General features: G+C 38.2%; 2 protein-coding genes across 4 annotated transcripts in view; both read left to right on the top strand.

Moving 5' to 3' along the window:
• The window catches only part of DIAPH2 (diaphanous related formin 2), an 843900-nt gene that overhangs the window by 176968 nt on the left and 650404 nt on the right, over nt 1-16528 (top strand). For all 3 annotated transcript variants that reach the window (XM_033107889.1, XM_033107880.1, XM_033107870.1), the window contains one exon: nt 1987-2126. In XM_033107889.1, coding sequence (XP_032963780.1) covers nt 1987-2126 — 140 coding nt within the window. The remainder of the gene's footprint in view (nt 1-1986; nt 2127-16528) is intronic.
• On the top strand, nt 4612-5400 carry RPA4 (replication protein A4). Its single transcript, XM_033107928.1, has one exon. The coding sequence runs from the start codon at nt 4612-4614 to the stop codon at nt 5398-5400; it is 789 nt and encodes a 262-aa protein (XP_032963819.1).

Below are 16528 nucleotides of genomic sequence, written 5' to 3'. Positions count from 1 at the left end.
GCAAGATGCCTGCCTCATAGAGCTTCCGTTTTAATGAGGAAGTCATAGTAAGCAAAGTGCTAAACAACGTAAACTTATATTAAACTAATACTGTAAGTGAGGTTTGAAATGGTGTTGTGATGATAACTGGTGTGTGAGGGGAGAAGACTGTTGGGGTGAAAGTTAAGTGATGAGAGCTAGCAGCGGTGGAGAGGTCAGGGGTCAGAGTCTGCCAAGCAGAGCAAACCGCAAATGCAAAGGTCATTCTACAGGAATAAGGCCGTATGCCAGCCTCCAGGGGAGGGTCATAGGGCTTTGTTATCCATTAATTAAGAAAAAAGTTTGAGGATCATATGCAAGTGGTATGTAGCAGTAAACTTGCACAATTTTATGCTATAAATGTTCACGTGCTATTACTCCATGTGGATTTGTAGCCTTAAAAGGTGGATAAATGAGTTACAGAAATGTGGAAATGATTTCATGGGGATGGTTTTACTTACTGTGCCAGAGATGTGGTGATTTATCCAGTAGAGTTCTTGAACATCTGTATATTCTAACAGAGCAAGAAAAATCAAATCAGTGGCCAGTACACAAAATATGGGAGCTAAAAGTATAAAATTGTATTCCTTGTTCTGTAATTGTTAAAGACAGATTGAATAAGAGCATGCTTTTGTTGAGGCTCATTAAATTCAGTCACTGTGGTAGGTGTTTGGCATACATGGACTTCTCAGGCTAGAAGGGAGACGGATACTAATAATGACCTCTGCCCCAATGTCTCAGGTGCTATAGGAGCGATAGTGCCACAGTGCTAGAAGGGAATCAAGTTCCCCTGCATAAGACTTTGTCAGACTTTAAACCGTTACTATTTAATGGAATTTTTAAAAATTCAGACATTAAGAATGATTGACAGTTTCTATATTGAGAAGGCATTCTCAATAAAAAGCCAAATAGTATGAAACCCTAGGGAATCCATTTCTCATTATTAACACATTGGTTTTTCTTTTTTTTTTTTTAATTCTATATCCTCTAATGATATGACTTCTGTCAAATGGGGAAAAAATGCTTTCCTTATTGTAGCTTCGATACTTAGCAGAAACAGTGTAATTTGTATGAACTTAGAAAATGGGACTCAAGCTAGAGTTTTAATTCAGAGGGATATGTCTGTAATATAGGAAAGGTAAGTTATGATTATGTGTATGCAGAATGTGAAACTGTGAGTTATTAGTACAATGAGTGTGTTGATATTTTCCTCCCAGCCTTTTCCTTAAACTACTTACATAGTTACGGCAAGGTGATGAAGCTCGAGAGCTGTGATGAAATAATGAGTTCTAGAAATAACCCCAAGTATATTGGAAATTAAGTTAAAAACTAGTCACTATCAGATAAATGCTTTTAATGACTTTTTAGGATTAATCTATAACACAAGACTAACAAAGTTAGAAAGGAATAGTTGGGAATTGGTGAATGTTTTAGACTAATTTCATTAACTAATGTGCTGATTGGAAACTATTGTTTTACATTTGAAAACCGTTTTCACCTGTTGTTTTTGAGATAGGCTGATATATTTCAGTAGATTTGAGTAATGTATAGCGTTTTCTATGACATTCTCTTCACTGTATTTTGTGAAATAGAACATAAATATCTTAGCTAGGAAAATTAATAAGATGATTTCTGAATGTTCATCTAGTGGGTGAAGGGGGACCAGCTACTGATAATCCTAATGCCTGCACTGTAAATTTGAGCATTCCTGTCAGTGATACTTTTTGCAACTCCAGTCCATGTTCAATTCAGGCCACGAGCACCCGCAGTATAATTTTCTTTTAAATGAGGCTGAGGGGAGTGTTGAGATAGACATAACATGATTTTACCGCATCAGTTCTATGACCACAAATTTTTGAGTGCCTAGCACTCTGCACGCATTTTCGTACAGTAAAATATTTACATATTCTATGCATTATCTATTCTTAAAAATAATACGTATATACTTATATTTTCTTTTATATATAGGGAGGGCTGAAAAACAGCAAACATGAATGCACCCTGTCTTCACAAGAATACGTTCATGAATTACGATCTGGTATTTCAGATGAGAAACTTCTTAACTGCCTAGAATCTCTGCGGGTTTCTTTAACCAGCAATCCTGTCAGGTAAGTGGCTCTTATTGTTTTAGTATGATTCATACAATTTGTACTGTACATAATTGTTGGGAGCGTAATCATTCATGGTATTTGAACCTCAAGATTTTCTTTTTTCTTTCTTTTTTTGGGGGTCAATTTCCTCCCCCCCTTGCACCCACTGCCCTCTGCATTCGAGGAGCTTTCTCTGCTACACTTGCCTTCCCTCCCTGCCTCTCTGTCTGCTCTCCCTCCCACTCCTTTGTCCCACCCTGCCCAGGCTGCCCGGCTCCTGCAGCCTCCCGCACCCCCACCCACCATCCATGTGGAACCTCAAGATTTTCTGACCAGAAGTCTGATGTTAGTTAATAGAACAGCAGTGTCTGATTATGAGGTTGTAAACATTTAACAAATGTAGTTAAAATCTGATCACTAATCGTGCAATTTTAAGAATACAAATATTACTTGGATGTTAATTCCTCTTTGATTATATAAACATGGATCTAGAAGTTAAATATGCACATTTACATGGAAATATGTGTACTCATATAAAGATTATATTATTTGTAAAACAAATTCAGTATATTGGCTCCATGATATTATTCCTTTTCAACTTGAAGTAAATACATTTTTACATTCTTCTACAAGTTTTAGATCCACTACTCATACATTTCTGTAATTTGGGATAGCAAAAATTAAATTATTTTGACCAATAAAAGAAATGAGAAAGTATTAATAAATTCATTTTGGCACATAATTAAATTGCTATTTAAAATTAAAATCAGAATTTATCATTTTTTTCACATTTAAAAAAAAGGGAAGTATTAATAAACTTCAAAACGCTATACATTTAGGCTATTACCTAGATACGAAGTATAACTGATGTTACTTTATTAAACATAAAAAGCCTTAAAATAATTATATCCCAAATTAAATGTTTCTATAAGGAAAGTAGATGTTCAGAGTACTATGAAAATAGTTTTGGATCTACTTACACAGTTGCTAGACTCTTAAATTCAAATTACTGGATAACAGTATATAGAAACCACATTTTGATTTTATTCATGTTTTTCCTAGTATATCGTGGGGGCCACATCTTGTACGTCTCTCACCTATCCACAGAGCCTTAAAAACAATTTAGAGCTCTGTCATTCCATTTGTATTCACGTATAATTTGAAATATATCATACTTCAGTTGACCCTTGAACAACGCGAGGATTAGGGGTGATGATCACCAACCAAGTTGAAAATCGGCGTATAATTTAAGTTAGCCTTCTCCATAACACGGATTCCAGACTGCCAGTTGACCCTTGAACCATGCAGGTGTGGACTACCGGGGTATAAGTGGCCCCGCGTTGTTCAACGGTCAACTATATTTATTTTCACCTATAGTGCATTTGGCAGAGTAATTGGGAAATTACGATTCTACAATAAAACATTTTAAAAGGCAGTGGTAAGATGTAACTTACCTTTCAATGTTAAAAAAGGTAGCGGTCTTGGCTATTTCTTCTAGAATGCTTCTGGTTTTAATAATTTGAACAAGGATGTGAGTTCTTTGAGAACAGTAGCCATGACGGTGGTCCCCCCTACCCCCTCGTCGTTCCCCCACCCACCCCGTCACCCTTGTTTCCCCGCCCCCCTTGTCTTACCCCTCTCCCTCCCCCCCCCGCCCCCGCATGCAATTTACAGCACACTACTGTCGTGCACTTACATGTTCCGGAATTTTTGTTGAATGGTTAATTGAGTGAATAAATGATTCTATAAGATGTGATTATAGAAGAAATATGCTTCTGGTTTTAAGATTCGAACAAGGAAGTGAGTTCTTTCAGAACAGTAACGATGGAGATGGTTCCCCCATAATCCCCTTCACACCCCCCATCCCCCCACCTACAGCGCTCTACCATAGTGCACTTAACGTGTTCTGAAATTTCTGTGGCATGGTTAACTGACTAAGACGTGACTAAAGAAGTATGCTTCTGGTTTTAGTGATTTGAGCAAGAAAGTGAGTTCCTTCAGGACAGTAACCATGGCGGTAGTACCCCTGTCATTTACCGCCACCCCCTACCCCGTCTCCTTCACCCCTTGTCCCCCTCATCTATAGCACTTTGTGTTCCGAAATTTCTGTTGGATGGTTAACTTGAGTGAATAAATTAATCTTTAAGAAGTGACTATTGAAGAAGTTGTGACATTTAGGAACGAAGAGGGGGGGGCTGGCAAAAAAGTATTTTTATATGATGGCAGGAAAGGCTGAAATTACACACGGGGCCTTTAAAATGCAGCCCAGCAAGCAGGAGCTGACTCCAAAGAATTGTGGGATCAGTCGAGAAGCTGGCAGGTTCTGATTGGCTGGAGGCACCTACATTCTGGAAGCTGATTGGCTCCACTGGTGGCGTAAGCTGCTGGTGTCGTCACAAGGCACGCATTCGGTGGTCGCCCGCAGCAGAGGTCGGAGCCTGGCCGAGGACCTCGCCGACTAGAGCCAGATCCCGCCACGTCGTCGGCCTGAGCTGTCCTTAAGATGAGTACGAATGCTTTTGAGAGCAGCGGCGGCTTCTCTGCTGCGGGTGGAGGCAGTGGGAGCAATGAGCACCCCTCTCAGGGCGGCGCCCCTCCTGCTGCGATGGCTCCGAGATCCAGGGCTCGAATCCGGGACATTATACCTTGTTGTGTAAACCAGCTGCTCACGGCCACTCTGGTCGACAATGTTTTCAAGGTCAGGGGAATAGAGGTTTCCCAGGTCTCCATCGTGGGGCTCATCAGGAGGGTGGACAGAGCTCCATACTACATTCTTTACAAGATTGATGATATGACCTCCAAGCCTATCGACGCCCGCCACTGGCTCGGCAGAGACAGAGCGAAGCAGGAGCTGACTCCGTTTCCGGCGGGAGTATATGCCAAAGTGTTCGGTATCCTCAGAGGTTCCGCCGAGGTGAAGAGCCTTGAGGTGTTGAAGGTCCGCATCCTGGAAGACATGAATGAGTTCACCGCACATATTCTGGAAACGGTCAACGCGCACATGATCCTGGCTAAACGCCTCCAGGAGGCCCCTGGGCAGAATGCACCTGTTGCTCCATCCAAAGTGGAGGAGGTTGCGGAGTGCGGCGAGTCCAACCTCGACTTCATCAGGAAGGAGGTGCTGCGCTTGATCCACGAGTGTCCTCAACCGGAAGGCAAGAGCGTTCACGACCTCCAGACCGAGCTTCGCAGCCTGGGAGTCGGCGCCCTCCAGGAAGCCCTCGATTATCTGATGGTGGAGGGTCACATCTACCCCACGGTGGACCGGGAGCATTTTAAATCTGCCGATTGAAGCGCGAGAAGGTTTTTCATTTTCCGAAGACCCTTGCCTCCAGCTGTGAAGTGTGTTTGACCTGTTGACTTTTAAGAAGTAGTTTGTTGTTTTTCCGACAAAAGATCTCAACTGGCTTCCTTTGGAACCTCACTGCTTTTCCAACCGCTTTGAACTTTTCTGTTTTATATTTGAACCGCAGAGGGAGATGCGATGGATACATTGATTGGACTTTTTGTAGGATTTACCAGCAAACAAATGAAAACACTCCTGATGGGGTGAATTTGAGGGAGAAAAGGTACAGAAAAAGTTAAATATTATTTAGTTGAAGGAGAGCGTCTTTTTTTCTGAAATATCTGTGTATTAGGAGAAAATAGGTGTAGTCATGGAGCCAGCTGAGAGACAATTTTTTTTTCTGTTGTTTTTATGTTAGACTTATTTTCTAAGTTTGGTTTTAGCTTATTATCGTCATTGTTATTTCTTGCTAAATATAGTGATTAATTCAAATGTGCTAAAGATAGCAATTGAAAAATTGAAATGCTTAGTTCATGTGTTTATTGAACGATTTCCTCGTACTCCCATAGGTTTATGTTTTTTTTAAAAACATACAATTGTACCATGTTTAAATAGCCATCAGCTTTGACTGCTTTTTTTCTTAAAATGTGGTTGTTTAATAAATAAATAAGATATGGTGATGCTTGGATTCAATTACAATATTAGGTAGTTGCATGGTACACCAATGCCAGTCCTGTAAGTTTGATGTTCTGAAGTATTATCTATAGTCCTAAATGCTCAGTTTTATGCATAACACGGTTATACTCTCATAGCTTTTGCAAGCAAATAAAAAGTAATTCTAGGAATATTAAGCTTAGTAAGGTTAACTGAAATTCGTTTGAACGCTTTATTAAAATAGTTTTGCAAAATATTTAATTTGTTGTGTTTTTCTTAAGTACACTTGAAAAAGCCTTTTGTTTTGTTTTTGAGGAATGATAATTTTAATTATCTAGAATAATTTTTCTCTCTTCTCTATATAATACCAGTAACATGTTATATCCTAGCTGTAATTACACATTTTAGGGTAGATTATATTATGTGAGAGTTTCACAATGTTGAATAAAGTAAACCCTTAGTTATATGTATACTAAAGATGGTATCTATCAAGTTACTATCGTTATGTTAGAGGATAAGTAAAAATGTATGTAGTGAGTCAGATAGGCAAAAGAAGAAAGCATCGTTTGTCTTAATTGGATCACAAAAAAGAAGGGGCAAAAGTAGAAAACTCCCTTAAATACACCTTTGTCTGTAATCCATACTGTCAGGAAAACTGTTAGATTATGGCTTCTCATTGTCTGCCCTTACAAACTTATCACCAGTTTGTACTTAAGCATTACGAGGCGCAAACTTAACTTTTTTCCCCCTTGAAAGCCAAGACATTGTACACTGCACTCTAAAACCCACAAATGGTTAATGTACTATAAACCTGTTTTTGATAATCTTTGTAGAAAACGGTTGCCTGCCCTGGTAAAAATTATACAGGGGGAGAGGCAATGAGGGCACATGTGTTCCTCAGCATCTGAGGTGCGGAAAGAAATAGCCTAGGAGACATGATATTCTTTTGTGATATCACTTACGTAAAAGCAGGAACCTTGAGATTAAAATCTGACACTTTTATGACTTTATAGTCACTGTCCTAATAACGGTCCAAGTTTTTCAGCTGGTCATTGGATAGCCACTTTTTTCCCTATTCTAGAAATATTCCTCCAGAACTAGGAAAACAGCAACCCCCCCCCCCCCAGCTCCGCCAAAAATAAGCCCTTTTCCGCTGCCTCTGTGCCTGGGAACTGATATTGCGATATGTCCATCTGGACGTCAGGCCCAGGCCCATCCCCTCTCCGTCCCCCATCCTCCGAGGGGTACTGTCCTCTGTGTTCCTTGGGGTTCTTTTTATCTATGTTAATTATTCCAGTTCCCCTCTACTCCCTTTATTCTTCTGAATGGAATTGTGCTTTAGTGGGATTCGGCTGCAGGTAAGGGAGTCAGTAGAAAAATAGTAAGTAGGACTAGCTATAATGTGAGTGGAAATGAACAAACAGTTTTAGGCAGGAAATAATAGCTAGGTTACATCTGGTGCATATTAGGGATAGAAGATTTTAAAAATTCATTTTTAAACCATCCACCCAGCCCGCTTACTTCTTTTTCAGTTTTGTTAAAACGGTGAATGACTTGGCCGTTGTTCCCCTTCCTCTTTAGTCCTGCCCTGTGTGTTAGCCAAACCTTTGAGGAGAAGATACAAATCTTGGGGTAATACTGTCAACTGTTTTGGGCAGGGACATTTAAGTCTGAGGAACCTGAAAAATCTAATTGATGATGATAGTCCACGTGGGGTTTTTCTATGGCTCATTAACATATGAAACATGCTTTTGTATCGTAGTTGGTTCTTAATTAACTGAATACGTAAATTTGAAAATGTTTTCAAGTTAAAGCTAGTATTATTATTACTATTGTCATAATTGTTAGTAATTGTTTTATTACTTTTACTTACTAAATTTAGATTTGGATTTTGAGTATAACCTGAGAAATATAAATTCTGGTATTTTTTCAATTTCTGTTTTTTTATAATGATGAATCAAAAAAGGGAACCACCAAGAATTACTTTCATTCATTAAACCCTTAGTGAGTACCTGTTATATGTATTTAAGTGTTAACTTCCATTTTAATAAGCTTAAATTCAATTGACTTCTAAAATGTTTATTAAAATAATTTAATAATGTTAAAATAACAACAGTTAGCATTTTAACATTTACGTAGTACTGATCTGCTAGGCACTTCTGAGAGAAAGAGAGAGAGAGAGAGAGAGAGACCCTGTGATCCCTAGATTTATATTTCCAGCTCAGACAAGAAACATATAACATTTATACTATCCCCCAGGAAATGTTCCAAGAACTTGAAACATACACATGCAACCCGGGTATCTTTATTATTGGTATTCCCATTTTATAGATGAGGAAATTGAGGTTCAGAAAGTTGAAGTACTTTGTTCCATTTTAATGTTAAACGGGTAGTAAGTGTCAGAGCTAAGATTCTAACTCAGGCAGTATGTCTCCAGAGCCTGGGCCCTTAACCATTTCTTTGTACTACCTCACAATAAGGAACATCTCGCAAAATATCCTCCTTTCACTCTTGTTATGTACTAAATATTTTGACATTATTTTTTTCATTAAAATTTAATGAACTTCGATTAAAATAAATAACCACTGAAATCTGAAATCTTTTAGCAAAGAGCAAGAAGGAGAATATGAAAACACCTTTGTACTCACCAGTTTAAGAAACAAAACTTTGTTTTATTATAGTTGTAGAGAAGTTAGCCATATAACTCAGATTAATTTTAATGATACTACAATACCTCTTGAGCCAGTATTTTCACTGATTAAAAAAAAAATATCTGATAGTCTACATGTTCTATTAACCGATGTATTTATTTTTTGAAGTGTAATATCTTAAGAATATATATCATTGCTTTGGAAAGTCTTTTATTCTGATGACCACGTGGCTCTGTGTAGTGAAATTCAGGACTTACTTGGTTTGTTCATTAGGGACGGTGCTTCTAGTAATTCAAATGCCATCCATATGATATTTATTCCTATTTACCACTACATGATAAATTAAAAGAACTTTTTTTTACCTATTAAGTTAATTTTCTTTGGTAATAGCTGAAGTTGGAGCAGTTCAATGAATTGCACGTACTATATTATTGGTTTGTTTTTACATAGCAGAGGGATATCCCATAAAAGAATAACAAAAAGAAATTCTTGTCCATATGGGGCTTGTCTACATGGAGTTTACATTCTAGTAGTAGAAGTCAGAGAATTTTTTAAACAATATCCATAAAATGTCAGGTTGTGATCTGTGCTGGGGAGGAGATGATGCTGTTTTATATCAGCTGGTACGTGCAGGCCCTCGGACTTAAGTGATATTTGAGCAGAGGTCTGAAGGAAGTGTTGGAATGAGCTGTGTTGCCCATTGGAGGAGCAATGTTGTCAGAAACGGAATTGCAAGAGCAAATGTTTGGCCTGTTCCAGGAACGTCAGAGAGGCCAGTGTGGCTTGGAGGCAGAGAATGTGGAGTCTTGGGAGCCATTGGAAGCACTTTGGCCTTTACTCTGAATAAGTGCGGGGAAGCAGTTAAGAGGGTTTGAGGAGAGGAATGGCATACCCTGACCTAGATTTTTAAAGGAGAACTCTGGGTGGAAGCACTCAGACCACGTGACATATTGCAGTAAAGGAGCTAGAAATCTCCCCGGAATTCCAGGGACAGCCGCATAGCCGGGCCCCATGAAGGCTGGGCATTTGACATCCTAAGGTGGTCCTAGGACCTGATTCTTTTTGTCATGAGTCTCCCTCAGCTCAGCAGCAGTAATTCATGGGGCGTCACCCTGACTAGTCCCATTGTCAGCTTCTTTTCCTAATACTAACTGCCTGGTCTTGTCTAATGCCCGAGGGAGATTCCTAACAGGTTAACTCTGGTCTCCACTTTCCTGCTGGACCAAAGCTATTCACGCAAGGCCACCTCAGTCTGCTGGCTGGCTTACATGCTTATGCCACCACAGTTCAGGGGACTGTCCGTGATCGAGTCAGTTTTGCCTTTGATAAGGGAGAGGGAGGCAGGTGGTGTGGTCTGGAATTTGTCTGCCTAGGACTGTTCCCTCAGGAGATGATTTTGGGGAGTGTTCCCCTAAGAAGGGGAGAAGAGCTTGTCAGGCACCGGCCAGCACAGGAACTTTAATAAGGTGGCAAGGAAAGTTATTGTATGGAGATCTCCTGAAGGTCAAGGGTTATTTTATTCATCTTGCATATTCAGCACTTATTATTATTCGTTGTGGCTTTACAAGTTGAGTGAATGGGAAAAATAACACACTGCTACCAGAAGAGCCTCTAGTGTTTTGTGTGTGTATGTGTGGGTGTTTTTTTTTTAAACTATGCCACTTTTTTTTTTTTTAATTTTATTGGGGAACAGTGTGTTTCTCCAGGGCCCATCAGCTCCAAGTCATTGTCCTTCAATCTAGTTGTTGAGGGCGCAGCTCAGCTCCAAGTCCAGTCGCCGTTTTCAATCTCAGTTGCAGGGGACGCAGCCCACCATCCCGTGGGGGAATTGAACCGGCAACCTCGCTGTTGAGAGCTCGCGCTCTAACCAAATGAGCCATCCGGCCGCCCCTAGCATTGTTTTTGAAAAAAGCTTTGAAAAGTCCTGCAGGAAAAAAACTTGTTTAACTTTATCAACCCAGAGTTTCCAAATTAAGAAACAAACAAACAAAAAACAATGTCATTTATTCCTTAGAAATGCTTGTATTCCATTGAGTAAACCACCCCTTCTGTTTCCGTCAGATTTAAAGCCACCGACAGCCATAAAATTTTGTTATCCAACCATCCCCTACTTTAAAATCTCCCTCACAGAAACCAACAAGTAAGTAATCACACCAACGCAACAAACAACTAAATAGTCTTCCTTTTGGACAGAAACAAATAAGCAAACAAGAACAATGAAACAGCAACAACAACAAATCAGAAAATGAGGAAGCCAGTGCAAGAATAAACCCAAGAATGAGAACAGTTTGTATAACACAAAGGAAATTGCACAGAAAACAAAGGAGAGAAACCTAGTCTATAAAAGGCTAAATCCCCTTGAGTGCATAGTGTGTTATATAACAGTAAAAGAATCCTTCAGATTCAACAAGAATCATTTCATATGATTGTTTCAGCTTCCTAGGGCTTCCATAAACAGTTTGCAAAAGCGGAGTCACTTTAAAGAACAGAAATTTATTCTGTCGACCGTTCAGGTGGCCAGAAGTCTTATACCAGGGTGTCTGCAACAGGATCCCTCGTAAGGCTCTAGAAGGGATCTGGGGGATCTTTTCTTGCTTCTTCCAGCTTCCGCCATTCCTTGGCTTGTGACGATGTAAGTCCAACCTCTGTCTCCCTTGTCATAGCTCACCTGTGTCTCTGTGGGTCTTTTCTGTGTCTCTCACAAGAATGCTCTGCTTGGATGTGGGCCCCACCATAATCCAGTATGATGTTATCTCCACCTTCATTGTCTCTACAGAGACTGTTTGGTCATATTCTGACATTCTTGATAGATAGTATTCAGTTCACTACAATCAGACAAAGGGAAATTATCCTTAAAACCACTGAAATAACAAAATTTAGATAAATTCTGTTTAGGTAAAAATATTAACTAGTTCAGGATATCCATAAAAGTAGACCAGTATATTTCAGAAAATAAAATGGAGTCATGAATTTCAAATTCATATGGTATTTAATCAACCAGGTGATAAAGGATATAAGAACGTCATTTCATTATATTGTTTTCTGTTAAAGGCAAATATTTTAAAATTCCTTTTATAAACCATTAACTGGCCGTATCCCAAATGACTCCCTTAGTATAGATTCCTTCAACATTATTTTCTACTCTATATATTCATCGGTACCTGCTTATGCTCTATAATAATTTCATGTGTGCATGTCTGCTTTTCTCATTTAGATTTTAGACTCCCCTGGGGAAGAGACACTCTTGCCCTCTTATTGTTTCACGATGGTGGGTAAGGTGTAATTTATATAGAATAATGTGTGATTTGATGTGGATATTGACCTACCATCAATAACAACCTATGCTTCTCCAGCAGTGAGAATGAATTTGCATTAATGTGGTGCTGTTTTGTGGCCATGCATTTTTAGACGTAATCAAAGAAAAAGAATGAAGCTAAGCTAACTTCCTCCATACGGGAATGTAACTTGTTGGTTTGACTTGAACCATATTCGTAAGCTACAGACAATATAGCCTGCTTTCACTGTTGCGTGGTGAATTAATGAAATTGAGTGTTTACAACTCTAACACCTTAAAAATCCATGAATTTCGACTGAAAAAAATCTCAGTCTGCCATCACAAATTACATTAGACTCTGCAGATACCATGGCTCGTGTTTTAAAATGAGAATTAGGTTATTTACTGATTGTGGTTCATATTCCTTTACTAAAGTTTATGAAAGGAAGCAGTACCTGCTGAGAAATGCCCAGTGAGTTTGGACAGTTTTATTCCCAGCCAACCCCATTACAAGATGTGGAGGTATTTGGCAATACATTTTATGAAGATGCAAAGAAATGTGTAGCAAGAAATCATTCTTCCTAAGGTTTCTCAACACATGACAAAAACAGCAAATATTGGTTTGAAAAATAGTATCAGAGTTGGGATTGTGTAGAATTCTTTGCAGAGTTGCTGCTGAAATTGCCTTACAGCTTGAGGGGCATTTTCCCCCACGAGGAAACTGTTTTCTGTTTTGCTTGGAATCTTGTGATCTGCCAAACTCATGGCAAAGTGTGTATGTTCACTTTTTGTGCTGATCGCTTCATCAGTCAGTGTTTTCAAGCAGGTGAAAACAGATAAAAATACCTTTTAGAGTTTGTGTATGCGTAATTATTTGCATTACCTCTAGGACATTTGTTGTTGCTTAATATTGACTACCTTCCCTTTAGATTTAAACATACTTTTCTAGCATATTAACAAATATATATTTAGACATAATCAATGTAATGGAAAGCTGATTCTTGACAGTAGTACAAATTAAAAATAGGAAGCACTTTCTGAATTATGAGTGTTAATAAATATTTCAACAGCCTGTATTAAACTTACCCAAAACTTGGCCAAGTAGTCTATGCTACTTAGAAAGTTAATGTAAAGGTAGGTGCGGCTTAGTACTCTTAATTTTGCATTGGACTACCCATGAAAAAACAGAATAATGAGAACAATTTTTTAAGATGCAGAAATGTGAACAAGACCTAAAATTGTGAGAACATCTCATAGGGAAGCATTATGAGCAGTATTACTAAAGCAGGGATGTTTAATTTTGATATTTAAATTTGTTTGCTTTGACTTTTAAATGCATAAATCATTTTAGAAGACCCTAGTACATTTTTACATAGAATAGAAAATGGCAAATTCCATGCAGTTATTCTAAATTTTATGCTTTCCTCCAAAATCTTGGTCAGTAATTTGAATTACCGGCAACCATATCCATGCTCATTTAGCAAAGTTGATACTGTATAAAGTGACATCGCAGTTTTAATTATATAATATTAGCCTCAAAACACAACTTTAAGGCAGATCCACTACTATATCCCATAATAGAAGCAAACTAGATCTCTGTGTCCTATATTTTTATAAAGAAAAGCGTAGGAACAGAATATACTGACTCAAGTTTCTGAAGTATTGTTTTAGTAGGAGAAAATGTTTTTGGCATTAAGGTAGAATAAATGATGGCTCTTATCTTGGCATTTGTTATTACATGACATGAAGCTCCACCCATCCAGGCAATGCATTTTCTCATTTAAATGATGCATTTTAAAATAGAAAACCCATATGTATATATAATAATTATCTAAAATAATTAGAAATTTATAACTGGACATAAATTTGTAACTGTAGTTTTAAAGATACATAAAATCAAGCAGCAGAGTCTAGGCACACTAATTAAATGAATTTCTTAATAGAAGACTAACTTCTTTCCCTTTTAAAACATTTTATTCAAAGTTCGTCTTGGGAAGAAATTCTTATAAATATGTATCATTTACAATATTTGTATTTTGATTTATATGAATTAATTTAATTAAAGGTCTTGGGCACATACTGGAGTTTTATATATTTCTCTTATGATTATGGGACTATTACTAAAGCAGTTGCAGCTTACAATGAGAGATGCAGATATCCCACTACCATGAAGATGAGGGTAAAAAATACAAGCTCCAAGTAAATAAGGAGGGAAGGTGGTACTTTTCAAAAAGCCTAGGACAATTCCAGGTAACGATTTGAATATAAAATAGTTCCTATTTTCCTTATAGCCAAGGAGAGGAAAAAAAGGCAGAGTCCTGAGAGACACAGCTGTTATTTGATAAATGACAATGCATCTATTTTTCAGGAAAGGCATTCTTCCTAATTCTGAGCTGGAAGAATTAGGAAGAGAATTTTATTTTGGGGTTCCTTAAATGAGAGAGATTGCGCAAAACAGTAATTTGAGTCTTTGATAGTTTTTCATAAATTACAGAGGATTTATGTGCATGTCCATTTCCCACATGGGGCCTTGAGTTTAAAAAAAAAAAATCAAGGTCATGATGTTTCTACGTAGACCCAGAGTCATAGTACTGGTAAGTAGCTTCCAGTCATCTAACCTGCTACCAAGGTGTGCTTGAGAAATGTCCCCGAGACTCTCCATGTGGAATATCTATCATCTCAGCTAGACTTTAGATCGGAGCTGGATAGCTGACAACTCCCAGTTAAGATGCTAGCTACCCTGTTTCCCCAAAAACAAGACCCAGCCGGACCATCAGCTCTAATGCGTCTTTGGGAGCAAAAATTAATATGAGACCCGGTCTTATTTTACTATAATATCAGACCGGGTCTTATCTCACATAAGACCGGGTCTTATATTAATATTTGCTCCCAAAGATGCATTACAGCTAATGGTCTGGCTAGCTCTTATTTTCGGGGAAACACGGTAACGGCTGGAGCACAGGTATTCTGTGGGGTCGATTGAAAGAGGATCTGTGTGCACTAGATAACAGTGTTTGCTCTGTGACCCCAACTGTGCGACTGGTGTTAGATAATGGACAGCTAATTTGGGGAGATTTCCCACCTGGTCAGCAGAGCTGTAAGTGTACGGCCTGTCACATCAGGCAGTTTAAACCTGAAAGTCTTCTACTGAGAAAGAATCCATGAAGGCAGAATTTAGAAGGCAGTATGACCTATAGTGTACTTTGAAAAGCTCAGTCAGCTTCAAGTGAGATGCCTCGTGGTCTGCCATATAAATATGAATCTCATCCTTCATATACCCACAATCAACCCACTCCTCTATTTTTTAGGTCTATTTTGCAGCATCCGGTGTTACTGAAAATATGCAGATTGAGTGCGGTTCTGTCTGTTTTGGAGGATACTGCCTGAGTACCTAGTACCGCTCTAGGTTTTTTTATGGGGCAAGGCTATGGTACCAAACCACGCTTTATACCAGCTTCTAAGAGAGTTTCCTGGAGATCATTTCTTAAATTGGTGCCTTTAGCATTCATCAAAAAGTATTGACGACCAAATACTGAACTGGATTGTTAAATGGAGTTTTAAAAAATTGGGTTATCATAAATTTTCATGTGTGTATTAGCATTTGTCAAAGAATAAGAATACCTTGAAATGGATCCAGCACCAAAACTGCATTAAGCATTAATACATTTTTCTTTGATATAGAAAATGCTTAAGAATGGTGTAGTGTCATTGAGGTCAGCATTGTAAGCATCAATTAAAATGGAAAAAAAATGTATGTGGTATGGAACGTCATCCTGTGGGTATTCTTTGACCTTATGACATATTTTGTACCTTAAAACATTCCCGTCAGCTTATTTACTCATCATTATTTTCTCCCAGGAATAGAATTCAGTGTGTACTGTGTCGAGTTGTTATGTCAGCTTTTTGTTAATTTTGGGTTTTGCTATTATTTTTGTATTGTTTATAACTTACAATAATGACTTTACATGTTGAAATCATGTATCTTAATTTGCTGATGACAATAGTTTGATGCAAGCACTCACCTTAATGCCTTTCTCAACTCTTTGAAACGGTCTTGGAAAATTGGAGTAATAAAACTTAAAAACAGAGAGCTATATAGGAATAATTTCGAGCAGAAAGAATAAATCACATATTCTTGTTTTTCAAATATGTGGCTGGAAATGTCTGAAACGTGTTGAAATGAGGGATTGCTAGGTAAACACGGATTATCGGCACTGTGGAGGTACAAACACCATGCTGGAAACACTGTGGGGCGGTATATCACGACTCTGGACTTCTTCTCAGTTTGTGAGCTCACAAACTGATTTGAGATTAATAGTAGTCCACTCTTTTTGATCCTATATATTCTTTGTTTTAGAGAGCTTGTCCATCCATTCAAGCTTTTGGCTCTTATCCCAGTGTGTATGATTTGGAGTCCCCTTTGACACTCCTTGTTTGTCACAATTGCCCCTTTTCTTTCTTTCTTTTTGTTTTTGAAGGGAAGATGATGTTTTATTTATATTTTTGGAAATTTATAACAAGAATTATTTGCTGCTTTGGAAAATGTTTAATGAGA

Source organism: Rhinolophus ferrumequinum, chromosome X, assembly GCF_004115265.2.
Source record: "Rhinolophus ferrumequinum isolate MPI-CBG mRhiFer1 chromosome X, mRhiFer1_v1.p, whole genome shotgun sequence".
Classification (NCBI taxonomy): Eukaryota; Metazoa; Chordata; class Mammalia; order Chiroptera; family Rhinolophidae; genus Rhinolophus; species Rhinolophus ferrumequinum.
Note: the sequence above shows the minus strand (reverse complement) of the source record. Positions and strands in the feature narration are given on the sequence as shown.